At 41.1% G+C, this 14,022-nt stretch overlaps 1 protein-coding gene across 8 annotated transcripts in view; it reads left to right on the forward strand.

Moving 5' to 3' along the window:
* The window catches only part of malrd1 (MAM and LDL receptor class A domain containing 1), a 408,484-nt gene that overhangs the window by 300,004 nt on the left and 94,458 nt on the right, over positions 1-14,022 (forward strand). For all 8 annotated transcript variants that reach the window (XM_043690416.1, XM_043690424.1, XM_043690417.1 and 5 more), the window contains 2 exons: positions 7,181-7,338; positions 10,506-10,707. In XM_043690416.1, the coding sequence (XP_043546351.1) occupies positions 7,181-7,338; positions 10,506-10,707 (360 nt within the window). The remainder of the gene's footprint in view (positions 1-7,180; positions 7,339-10,505; positions 10,708-14,022) is intronic.

Here is a 14,022-nt window from a genome sequence, read left to right on the forward strand (position 1 = left end):
TCTCTCATAATAACACATCATATGCTTTGTTGTCATATTAGACCATACGACATAGGAGCGGAAGGCCATTCGGCCCATCGAGTCCACTCCGCCATTCAATCATGGCTGAGTGTGCTTTATATGCCACTGTGAAGCAGTTTGGGACATTTTATCACATTAAATATGTGACATAAATGTTAGTTGTTGTTTTAGCTCTGAGAAAATAAGTTATTTGGTTCCATTCACTAGTTTTAAGTGAGCTTCAAAACATGCATAATTTTAAGTTAACTTCAGCTTAAAATGAAACTAAGCATTTGGGGTTTATTTTCCTTACCTAGAGCTGATTAGTAATAGTTATTCTACTATTGTGGTATTCAAAATAGTTGTGGCTTGGTGACAGTTCCTTCATTGTGATAGCTGCTGCAACCGATATCTTGAACAGACAATTCAACGATTTGTTGATACCTGAATCATTGGAAAGCAGTTCACCAGCTTTTGTTCTACATTCCACATGAAGAGTGACAGGGCAGAATCTCATTGGGGTCTGAGTGGTTTAAGCTATGGTGGGGTGTGTAGCAGAATAGGGCAACAAATGCGATGAGATACACCTCAACACCAGGAGACACTCACACCATCTTTAATGCTTTGCACAAACAGCATAGCAAGATTCTGACCAGGTAACACCGAATTGCAAATTGACTGTGATTATTGCTTGTCAAACTTCTTGTAAACAAGTTCAATGTTGGGAAAACTCACAGGGAAACAAGTGTAGGTGTCTGGCTATTCAGCTCGGCGCTTGATCCAAGCAACCGCCATGTTGGAAACTAGGCATTGAAATTTCAGGGCATGCTGCATGGGTACCATTAGCAAGCATTCCCTGCCTCCACCTCCTCCCTCCCATGCCCCACCCACCCCCTACCCCGACCGTTCACAGACCTTTGGTACCTGATGTGTGCCAGACTTTAAGAATCCCCACAGCACATCTCCAATCCACTTAATGGTCAGTTTTGTAGTGCTGCAACACGGGCTGCACCAATAACTAACATTATGGTGCTGCAGCAAGAACATTTTGCCACTCAAGTCCAGGTACTTCATGCACACACACTCAGAGTCTGCCGGAATGCTCCTAGAATAAGAGAGGGAAAGGTGTAATGGGAAATGAAGGTAGGTGGCACAGCTTTCAGTGCAGGTAGACAGTATCCTGATCAAGGAAATCATCAGCACAGAGGGCATGCGGGGTGAGTGAAGGAAGGGTTTGGGATGGGTCAGAGTGAGTGGAGAAGACATAGCAGACAACAGTAGAGTCATAGAGTCATACGGCACAGAAACAGACCCTTTGGTCCTTCTTGTCCATGCTTACCAGGTTTCCCAACAAAATTAGTCCCACTTGCCTGCAAACTGTTCCAAATCTCTCCAAACTGTTCCTATTCATATACCGATCCAAATGTCTTTTAAATAGTACAACTGTATCTGCATCTACCACTTCATCTGATGGTTCTTTCCATATACGAACCACTCTCTGTGTGAAAATAGTTGCCTCTCAAGTCCCTTTTTAATCTTTCTTCTCTCACCTTAAAATTATGGTCTCTAGTGTTGAACTCCCTTACGCTAGCGAAAAGACCTTTGCTATTCACCTTTTCTATGCCCCTCATGACTTTATAAATCTCTATAAGTTCACCCCTCAACTTCCTACACCCCAGGGAACAGGTCCCAGCCTGTCCAACCTCTCCTTATAACTCCAACCTCCAGTCCCAATAACATCCTTGTAAATCTTTTCTGCACCCTTTCCAACTTAATAATATCCTTCCTATTAGCAGGACGACCACAACTGTACACTATACTCCAAAGGTGGCATGGGAAGATAGTAATAATCATACATCCATTAAGCATAAATTATTGAGATGTTCATTGATATAAATAACTTCTTGCCAAAAAGCTTGGTCTGAGTCATCTGAGTCCTCGGTATGCCTGAGGAATTCCTTAGGCATTTCTTCTTTCACAGGTTGTTCTACTTGATTAACTTCTTTATGTGAGTAGCTACTTGTCTTTCTTCTGCCCTGTGACTGTCTCCTACATTAGCACTTTTACTGTTATAGAGTCGTACAGTGCACCAAAGGCCCTTCGCTCCATTGAGTCTGCGCCAACGTTATGTTTCTATTGTTCCATCAGATCATTCAGATCCCAGTGAGATTCTGCCCATATTCTACCTAGCTTCTTTAGTAGCCACAATTTAAGTTGTTGCAGCTATAATTAAAATCTAGCTATTCAGTTAACTACTTGCCCATTTCCCTAATCCAGAAAAAAAGAGGATCTGCACAGAGCTGAAAGTGAAGTGCAATTAAAAATCAATCAGGTTATCCATCCAGTCCAAAGCTAATTACCAGCGTCGACAGGTGAAGGTGAAATTTACTCAGCACAAAACAATATTTATCTTCTCTGCTTGTGCTTTACCCAGGGAAGCAGTCATTAAGTTATGCCATTTCTGAATCAAACCTAAACAAAACCTTGCCGTTAGCTGTTGTTAAGACTCTTCAATGTTTATGTGTATGGAAACTTTCAGAATCGGATATTTGTTAAAGAATTGTAAGAGCATTGCTATATAAAACAGTTGACAGAGAGACACAATTTGCATTTTTACAGCACTTTTTACGATGTCCTAAACTGCCTTCCACAAGCCAGCTTATTTTAAAGTGTAGCCACTTTAAAAGATGGCAAAGATGGCAACTAACTTGTTTAGAGGAAGGTCCCATAATATCTGCTTCACCTGGTGTTGTCCAAAGGATGAGATTTGCTCATGGAAAATTCCTTGCTCCCCTTCATGGGACTGTCATCATGTTTAGATTAGAGTGGTGCTAGAAAAGCACAGCTGGTCAGGCAGCATCTGAGGAGCAGGAAAATCGACGTTTTGGGCAAAAGCCCTTCATCAGGAATAGAATCTATTCCTGATGAAGGGCTTTTGCCCGAAACGTCGACCTTCCTGCTCCTCGGATGCTGCCAGGCCTGCTGTGCTTTTCCAGCACCACTCTAATCTCGAATCTGATTTCCAGCATCTGCAGTCCTTGTTTTTGCCCTGTCATCATGTGAACTCTGATTGTAATCTTGAATTTTATCAGCATTTACGTTTTCCAATAATCTCTTCTAATTTTCAATCCATCCACTCATAATATTGTCTTCCCTCGTCTTTCAAATTGTTTTCTTGAAACCCTCACTCAATTTTCTAATGTTTTTCTAATGTTACTAATCTGTTTCCTCTTAAAATGTCTCCAGCCCATCTCTCTGCCTTTTCCTAGTTACATTCAGTACATTTTGTTCTTTATTTAATGCCCTTAGCATTTCATCATTTCTTACTTTTTTCTATTCATTCTGTCTTTTCTATTCTTCTCCAAACCCACATTTCAGAGCTCCTTAACAAGTTGGTCTCTTCTTCTTGCAGCATAAATATTGGCTTACCCCTTGAATTTGTATTGTTGGGATCTGGCCGGAAGAGTGCAAGATGAAAAGCTTTCACACAATGAATCTTTTTATCAGCAATACTTAAAGTTGTTTACTAGTTTCTGCAACCCATCTTCTATGTTTGCTGCAAGTGTTTTGTCATCTGTAATTCGATCTAATGTTATTGTTCATTCCCAATCTTAACAATAGATTCTGTGTCTGTGAAGGCTTCTTTGATCATTGCTTCTGCAAAGGCATGAAGAGAACTGGTGCTACATAACACAATAGGTCCAGAGAATATTTTATTTCGCCCTGTGCAGACAAACACAATCCTGGTTTGAAAGTTGACAGCTTCAACCACACAGACTTTTCTCAGTACCAAGCTGGTGTCCTGGCCTAGATTGTGTGCCATGGTATTTAGCAAAGCTTAAATAAGAGAATGTCACTACCCAAACCAAAGTGACATGATATAAATATGCTTTACTTGCATTTCTTTCCATATAGCAAGTTTCCTTTAAGGGCATACAATATTTGTGCTATGCATGCAACCACTATTTTCACTCCAATAGCCTTATGAGCAGGAAAGAGTTCCATTTGACAGACATAACTTTATACACAGAACTGCCATCATCCTGAAAACAGCTACAATGTTTTCAATTCTGTCACTATTGTTTGAAGTTGTGAGATGACTAAGAACTTCTCAAGATCAAGAATATTCTGCTTGATCCTGGCTCAATGACTACTTTGTTTAACTCTCACCTTTTACCCCTACACTGTCATTTACTTTCTTTTCCCTAATGTATTCATGAAGTCAACATGTAAACAAAGCAGACTTTTGAACTGCTAAAGACATTTTGCAATACCTGCATTGCTGTTGTTCTGCAAAAGCCTGGAGCAAGTTGACATAACTGCTGTATTATCCATGCTTTACAATATTGTTACTAACATAAGCATGGATTGACTTGGTGAAGTACTGCTATAGCAATGTTGATCCTAATAAGACAATGATGAGCAACATAAAACCACTTGGGGCCACTGGAAGTCAAAGGCCTGGAGTGGGCTTGGAAGCAGAGTGGGTGGGGCATAAATGCTAACATTCAGTTTTATTGTATTTTAAATTTAATTTATCTTATTTTATGTCATTTTAACAGTGCACAAGATGTTGCAGTGCAAACAGAACAGTTGGGAGTCATGAAACTTGTTGATGTAGGAAGAAATAGAACTGATGCCGTGTAGAGTAATTTTCATTTAATCATAGATGTTTTTAAAAAGTAGAGGTTAGTCTCAGACTGCAAGGTGGATCTGCTTTAAAAATGGTACAAACTGCACATTCTTCTTCATGTGATGGGATTTAGAGCACTTTGATGCAAAATAAAAGTGGCCATTTTGGGTAATTATAGACAGTCTTCGTTTTATTCATGTTTCGAGGTAATAGTAAGATTTTCTTTCTTAGAGTTGTACTAGGTCACAATTTTCACGGCATGCAACATGGCAGGGTTAGCTAACTCCAGCACAGCCAGCAACCAGTGCTCAGCTATCAGAATCTCATTGGACATGACAATCAAGCATTTAGTTTAATGAGTCAGATGAGATGCCTCAGAGGCGATGTGACTGACTATGAAGAGGTAAACTACTTGTTGTTACAGGAAACCCACTTCATTTCCTTACCCAGAGTGTGATTGGAATGACGAGCTTGGCATGACAGACAATAGTTGAGCAATTGGCAAAGATGTCTATAAGGGGAAGCCAAAACTGCACTTGAAGGAGAAAGGAATAGGATTTGGTGATGGATGAGATAAAGTAGGGTGGGACATAAATGGAACATAAGCATTGACTAAAGCAATTGTATGAAGGAACATTTTTGAAAGTGCTAATCTATGATCTAAGATGAAGTTCTGCTATCTCTGATGTTTGGTGCAGTATCAGGCAGTTTGGGCTAGTCTGTGTGTGGAATGTGGCACAATATTCCTGAGAGAGATATACATGCCATAGTACAACGGTACAGTTGCTAATCGACCTGAAAGTTAATGCATCAGATATATTGAAATGCAATAGACTACATCCTATTATTTAAGATAAGAGCCTCTTCTGCTGAGGTTTACATATGGTTCATCACAGACTACTTACAAGCGTCTAAACCAGCACAGGATAGAAGATTAGTGGCAGCTTTCTATCCCAACCATAAGCCACTAACCATCCCATCATATTGCTACAGTGTTGTAAATTCCATCAATGTATTTCTCAAGGGTCACCCTGAGGAAATTCATTGGACCTCAGAAGGTGAAGAAAGAATTCCCAAGCAGACAGCTCATAACTTCAATCATCCTCTTGCAAGTAGTTAAGATTTCTCAAATGTTGAGAGAAAAAAAATATTTAAGGATGAATGGTCCTATTAAATAGGATAAAGCTGCTCAGAATGTGGTCTTCTGTACAAAGGGAAGATGAAAACACAGACTGGGTGGCCATTTTGAGGAGGAAAACCTACGTTCTGGTCATGAAAATGACCCTGAGTTTCCAGTTGCTTGCTGTTTCAACAGACCCCCATGTTCTCTGGCCAACATTTCTTTCTAAGGATTGCTGCATTGCTCCAGTGAGGTTCATCACAAGCCTGATGAAGAGCAAATCATTTTCCACTTGAGGGCCCTGCAGCCTTCTGGACTCAGTATCACGTTCAGTAATGTTAGGGCCTGAACCCCTCCTTCTATGTCCTTTACCCAGCATCAAACCCCAGGTCCTATTATGACATGGGTTATTTTCAGCACAATTACCTCCCGATTTTCCTCTATTCGTAGTCCCCTTTAACACCCTATCTAGTTTTCATTCTTCTTTGGCTTACTATTAATACTCCTTTCCACCCATTCCCCTCCCACCACGCTCTCCCACCTGCACCCAGTCATCAAGATAAAAACTATTCTTTCCCAGATGCTATCAGTTTTGAAGAAAGGTCACTCGACTCAAAAGGTTAACTCTGTTTCTTCTCCACTGATGTTGCTATACCTGGTGAGTTTCTCCAGCAATTTCTGTTTGTAGTTTCATTAAATTATTGTCCTTTGGAAAGATCCTTTAAGCATAAATGCTAACTAAAACAACTCTGCAGTTTCTCAGTGTTTCCTCTCAAGACAAGAAAAGGAGGAGGAGCATCTCTGAGATATAGTTATAATCAAAATACCACAATCATCAAGCTTCAAAAGTAGTTTTTGAGACACAGATCTGCTGTTGGGAACAGGTTAAGACAAAGGTGATAGCCGACAGATGCCCCGAGTTATATGAGGAAGGGGGCAACTAGGGAAAAAAGACAAGATATCAGACAAAATAATCTAAGCACAAAAAAACTGTTTCAAAGTGTGTAAATGAAATTCCTCTGACATCCTGCAAAGAAAACAGAGTGGCTTACTTAACTTTGACATTCTCAACACGCCTGCTTTATGTTCCACAAGACAGGGAAATTCATTAATCTGTATGATTCTCATTAATGTGGGAATTCATATGTCAAATCCTGCCTTTCATAGTGAAGTAGGCAATTATTCTTTTCACTGAGTTCCCGAGCTCACAATGCCAAGTACAGATTAATGTTTTTTTGAGGGAAATATGAGTGATATCTTTTTACTATCTGCATGAACATGGAAGCCGAGTTATTATGTAATGCTTGCACGTGAGTAAACATAACAGCATAAATTTTTGCTTTCTGTGATTTGCCAACTGTTACTTGCCAGATCCACTGATGCTGAGAAATTCAATAAATACGTAATGCTGTTTGTTTCTTTTGAAGGGGTTGGAGGAATGTTTCTGTACATTAATTCTGCAGCTCAGCGTGAAGGTGACATTGCAAAAATAGCCACCACCCAGCCATTCCCAGCAAGTGTTGGAGTCTGTCGCTTGCGTTTCTGGTACTATATTTATGGTTCAAAAGAAATGGGAACTCTGAAGGTAGGAGCAACATTTAAAGAAGTACAGTTGTTGACTGATTGTTTAAATGTAAATCCAATAAGTATTAAAATCCTAAAACACCAGTTGGTGTTATGGCCTGATGAATTAGTACATTGTTGTTTCAACACAATGATCTGATTACCAGTTATCCCCGATAAACAAATAAGTTTTCGCCCACTGTTGACTCTAGCCCCCCTGTCTCTGTTATATCTAATCACCCTTCTCTGAATTAAAAATCACACAACACCAGGTTATAGTCCAACAGGTTTATTTGGAAGCACTAGCTTTCAGGGCGCTGCTCCTTCATCAGGTGGTGGTGGAGTATAAGATCACAGGACACACAATCTTAGCCTCCACAATCATCTGAAGAAGGAGCAGTGCTCTGAAAGCTTCATGTTGGACTATAATCTGGTGTTGTGTGATTTTTTTTAACTCTGTACACTCCAGTCCAAAACTGGCATCTCCAAACCCTTATCTGAGGCTGTGCTAACCAGCTCCCAATGACTGAGAATCCACAGGAGAAAGTTTCTAATGTTTTGCCTCTATTAAGTAATTAGTGGACAGATCAGGGAACCAAGGACTTGGTGTTGATGGTGGGACCATGGAGTTGAAGTCCAAAATCAATCATGATCATATTGAATGGTGGAGCAGACTTGACTTTGTGGTCAAACCCTGCTCCTTTGTCGTGTGTTCCTATAGTCTTGTGAAATGCACACTAGGATACCTTTCAGATAGTGTTAGCAATGCTGCTCAAGAAGGATGTTACAACTGTACATGGATTTCCAGACACAGTAAGAACAAAGAATGCTGAAAGTCTAGAAATATTGATAATTGAGGATGAATCTACAACAGGAATGGCAATGTGTGAGGTGACAGAGATCTTGCCTGCCAGCTGGAGAGCTGGTGTCACCGCTTTTCAGAAAGATCTGTTGAATTAAATGCCAGGCAGACACCTTGTTGGGCAGCAGTGGGCTTTCCCAGTATCAAGGACCTGAGGACGGTGAAAGACAACAACCCCTGACCCTACTCCTGACCCTGCCAAGCACTGCCAGCCGATCAGTGGCAGCCACTCGTCTTTGGTCAGCAGTGCACTGGTGAGGTGATGGCCATTGCTGATACTACACCCACCCAAGGCCCAGAATTGCTGGGGAAGCCAAGCAAATGTGAGCAGAGGGAAAACAGGAGGATGGTGGGGTCATCATCTGCCTGATTAAATACCACTACATTACAAAACACACCATGAGGAAGATTAGATTCCCTGCAGTGCGGAAGCAGGCCCTTTGGCCCAACCAGTCCACACTGACCCTCTGAAGAGTAACCCACCCAGACCCACTTCCCTCTGACTAATGCACCTCGCACTATGGGCAATTTAGCATGGCCAATTCAACTAACCTGCACATCTTTTGACTGTGGGAGGAAACCAGAGCACCCAATGAAACCCATGCAGACACAGGGAGAATGTGCAAACTCCACACAGACAGTTGCCCAAGGCTGGAATCAAACCTGGGACCCTGGTGCAGTGAGTCAGCAGTGCTAACCACTGAGCCATCATGCTACCCCAAATTCTATCCAAATATGGAATTTCAGTGTAAATTAGACATGGTGACAGTGCCAAGAAAAGCGATGTTGCTGTGAAACCTACATTTGGCAAATACCTGATCAAATATGAGAAGAAAATTAGAAAGCAACGAGGGTGAATAAGATCCAGGGGATAAATGGTAGCGAATTCTGAAATAAAATTGGCAGTGAGTTCAAAGCTAACACTAAAGAAAACACCAGCAATGCTGGAAAGCTGAAATAAACAAAAATTCAACTTCTTAGCAGGCCAATCAGCATCAATGGAGAGTGAAACAATTGTGTATGTTCTGAGTTAATAACTCTTCAGTAGACATTTTAATCAATTGCCTGAGTTGTCAGAGCTGACGGCGCAGCTGCTTGGAGTGCTTGCTCCCAAGGGAATAGAATCCTTCTCCACCTGTAGACAACCCAGAGTTACATCTCAAATATGGCAACAGAGAACTCGACAGTTTGACAAATACATGTTGAAGCCATTTCCCTCCACAATTATTTTATCTTGTCCATAATCCTTCCCTTTTCAGGGGGCTGTCTTTGAAATCTGCCAAGAGTGTGATGCTGGAAAAGCACAGCAGGTCAGGCAGCATCCAAGGTGCAGGAGAATTGACATTTCAGGCAGGAGCCCTTCATCACACGTGCTGACAAATCTGTCAGACATTCCCGATGTCCCACCTCTCCACTAAAGCAGACGCACCACTATTAGGGAGCATGAATAAAACTGGTTAAATGCCTGACCCATTGTAATGGGATCCAAGACCAATTTTACAATGGTCTTTGCACTGAGTCTTCTGTTTATCCACTGATGGTTGCGATCAAATTTTGAGGTTACGCAACTTAAACTTTCTCATCATCATTGGGAAAACAGTTTTACTTTTAATGATTGCGCTGCTTTTGGTCATAGACAATAACAACTTGTGTCCCCAGAGGATTAAAATAATGCTCAAGATAAGACCTGCACTAAGTTACAGAAAAATGATCCAGGCATCAACTTCAGTTTTTTTGATATGTGCTGGCTGCATGGCAGGTATTTGGAAAGATTTTCCTCTGTCTCAGATTCATACCAATAAATTTTATTTAAAATCACATACATTTTGCAGTATTTTTCTTTATGTTAGAATCTATTTATTGTAATCCACAGACCATTTTTCTTTCATGGTAGTGCAAGTTATTTCCATTTTTTATTGATTTTCAAAACCAAAATCTGTTTCTACAAATCAAATGCACTGTCACCAAGTTCTCTCACCTGTGTTACTGACAAGTGAAACTCAACCTGGAATGGATGTTTGTAATGTATAACCAACAATATCTATTTGAAATGCTAGGCTTCCCCTGAAATAAGCAAAGAAAAAACACGGCGATTGAATTGTTTTTGGAGTTTTCCCATTCTTAATTGTTGGTTTGACGCAAAATCAAAATGAGCAATGTTCAAATTCACAACTTCTCACAAAATGTGTCTAGCATTCCAGACGCGGTAACAGCTCAGAAGCAAGTTAAACTGTGCTTAAAGCAGTGACCCAAAAATGAAAAATGAGCAAATCCATTCTGTTCCCTGTCAACATGGTAATGGTTATGAAATACCTTTTCTTTTCTAGATATACAGTGCCGGAGAACATGGAATGCCCTTGTTGATGTGGTCAGTGACTGGGAACAAGGAGGACAACTGGATTTATGCCAATGTCATCATTTCCAACAACTATCCATTTAACATCCTATTTGAAGCTGAAGTAGGTGGAGATGACCTCACAGATATTGCAATTGATGATATCTCTTTTACCCTGGAATGTGTTACTGGAGGTACTGTACCATGAAACTCACTCTTCACTGTACATTAATGACTGTCAGCAGTAATACGGGGAGTTTGCTCTCACCTCCTAACTTCTAGTTGTGAGACAGCCGCAGGCTCTGTCTTCATTCTAATCTTCAATTATGCTCTACTTGTATGGATGAGTTTTTAAATTAACCTTTAGGTTGCCTGTAGATCCCAGGATCCCTGTCTCCTGCAATGGCTGGTTTAAAAAAAATTATCTTGAATTCAAACTCTCTGTCACTAAAATAAATTCCATGCTAGAGAAATGAAGGCACTTGAAATGTTAGGAGTTATACTTTAGCTGCCATATTAATGTTCGCAGGTCTGCAACTGTAATGTAAAATTGTTTTAAAATTTACATTATCAACATTTTTTCTTCTTGTTGATTGGTCTTCCTTAATTTTTCTTCTCTTTGTGGGGAATGGTTCCACAAACACTGACTGTCATCTGCTTTCTTATTCAAATGGTCCTTTGAATCATGTCAGATGGCCTATGTAGATTGCCGTGTCTAATTTGAGAGATATTCAGCAACTACCACAACTTGTAAGTTGCTAAGGTTACGTGAAGATTTTGTGTCAATCCTGTATAAAAAGACTGTTTTATTATTTTCAAGCTCGCAATAACTTTGGAATGTACTGTTGGCAGGATGTCTGGATCTAGTACAATCAGCAGGTCAATCAGCATTTGAGCAGCAGGAGAATTGACGTTTCGGGCATAAGCCCTTCATCAGGAATGCCCGAAACGTTGATTTCCCTGCTCCTCGGATGTTCCTGACCCGCTGTGCTTTTCCAGGACCACACTCTTGACTCTGATCTCCTGCAGCTTCAGTCCTCACTTTCTCCTAGTACAATCAGGAATTGTTGCATTCAGGTTTTGTCCTGGTCACTGTGATAAGCAGCTTTAGACATTATTTACTCAGACACCTATTGCTTATGAACACAGTAACTCCCGTAGTGCTTAACATTTCTGCTGCATTCCCAACAATCAATCCTTACAATTAGCAAAGTGCCTTTTAATGATCCTTAGTCCCGCTCCCTCCACTTTCTCCTAGACTCTTGGTGTGAAATAGCACAGGTGAATCCAGTGCCAGCGATCTTTTGTGTGATCATTGTGTCCTGTGTATTTACTATTCTAAAAGCAACAGCAACCAAAGGAGATACCTGGCTTTGTTACTGGCCTGTGAAGGTTAGTCACAGGTTCAAGTTGAGTTGCATTTTTGATAGGCCCCTTGGACCCCACCTGTGCCATCTCCCAACTAACAGAGTACTAAGGGCATATTCTGAACTGTAACAGATATTCACAACAGATGAAACAAACACATTAAGTAGATATGCAACTAGTATGCAAAAAAAAATAATTAATTCACCTTCAGATCTTAGAGTCTTAGAGACATACAGCAGGGAAACAGATTCTTCGATCCAAACAATCCATGTCAAACATAATCCCAAACTAAACTAAACCCCAGCTGTCTGCTCCTGGCCCATATCTCCAAACCTTTCCTATTCATGTACTTATCCAAATGGCTTTTAAAGGTTGTAATTGTACCCAGATCCTCAGAAAGATCATTCCACATGCGAACCGCACGCTGTGTAAAGAAAATTGCCCCTCATGTCTTTTTTTAAATCACTCTCCTCTCACCTTAAAAAAGTGCCCCCAGGACTTGAAATTCTCCATCATATGGAAAAGACAATTATCATTAATCCTATCTATACCCATCATTATTTTATAAACTTCTATCAGGTCATTGGTAGCATAAGAGGTACAGTAAGTAACTTTGCAGATGATACCAAAATTGGAGACGTAGTGGACAGCGAAGAAGGTTACCTCAGATTACAACAGGATCTTGATCAGATGGGCCAATAAGCTGAGGAATGGCAGATGGAGTTTAATTCAGATAAATGCGAGGTGCTGCATTTTGGAAAAGCAAATCTTAGCAGGACTTAAACACTTAATGGGGGGGGATCCAAGATGGCGGCGACCCAGCAAGTCTGAGTCTACAGTGCTCCTCCCAAGACTTGGGCAAAGTGGGTCACCCACCCCCACCACACTCACCAAATCATTTAAAATAGCTGTTTAATTTAATTAGTTGTTTAGTATTGAATTTAAACAATTTAATCTTCAGTAAAAATGACTAAAAGGAAGGGAGCCCACAGGTCTCAGCAGGCAGGAACCCCTCCCCCACCCTCTCCAGCTGCAGCAGAGGTGTCTGCAGCCACCCCGGGGGACTTACCTACTCTGGCGAGCCTTGTGGAAATCATCTCCAAACTGGACGCGAAGATCGACGCTTTTATTGAAGAATCCCGAAGTAGATGGGACTCACTCTCAGCCGCGCTGCAAAAGCACGACCGAGACATTAAGGAAATCGAGCGCCGAGTCGGAGGGGCGGAGCTAAAGGCTGCGACCTCCGAAACTACAGCACAATCGGCCGTGGATCGGGTCCGGACTCTCGAACAGTGAGTCCGGACCTTAGAGAACCACATTGACGACCTCGTCAACAAAATATTCTTTTGCTGGGCCTTCCCGAACGGGAAGAGGAAGGCCAGCTTACAGCGTTCCTTGAACAGTGGCTTCCACAGCTTTTAAATCTGGAGGCTGGATCAGGCCAAGTAAGGGTAGAATGGGCCTACCGGGTTGCAACACGCAGGCCCGGCTCGAACCAGCGCTCCCGCCCGGTCCTGTTCCGGCTGCAGAGCTATAGAGAGAGGCAGATACTCCTAGAAGCCTCTAGAAATTGTGGAAAAGATCCCCAACCCATGATCTATAAAGGATCCAAGATCATGTTATTCCAGGACTTTTCCCCAGCTCTGGTCCGAAAGAAGAAGGCATTCGATGAGGCGAAGAAGTGTTTAAGGGACTTAAATATTCAGTGCTCCTTACGCTACCCAGCGATGCTACGCTTTAATCATGAAGGATCGCCAGAAAAGGCCAAGGAATTTTTGGACGCTCTTAGATAAATTGTAAGAGATAATTGATTTGGTTTGCCTTCCCCCCACTCCGGTTCATATCTCCCCCTTTATTTTTTACCTTACTGTTTAATATTATCTTGGGGGATAGGGAGAGGGATTTATTTATTTGTTCTCTACTTAACGATTTTCTCACCCCCTTGGTTTTTTTTTATTATTCTATATATATATAGGCCAGGGGGTCTAGTTAATGTTGGTGGAGGGAGGTGGTTACCTTATTCTATTTTACTTCTGTCTCTAGGAGCGGGGTTGTTTTCCCTTGTTATTTTGTATTATTATATTTAATTATTACTTGTTGAGGTTGTAATTTTATAGTTATATATGTTTATACATGGTATT

Source organism: Chiloscyllium plagiosum, chromosome 5 (assembly GCF_004010195.1).
Source record: "Chiloscyllium plagiosum isolate BGI_BamShark_2017 chromosome 5, ASM401019v2, whole genome shotgun sequence".
Lineage (NCBI taxonomy): Eukaryota > Metazoa > Chordata > Chondrichthyes > Orectolobiformes > Hemiscylliidae > Chiloscyllium > Chiloscyllium plagiosum.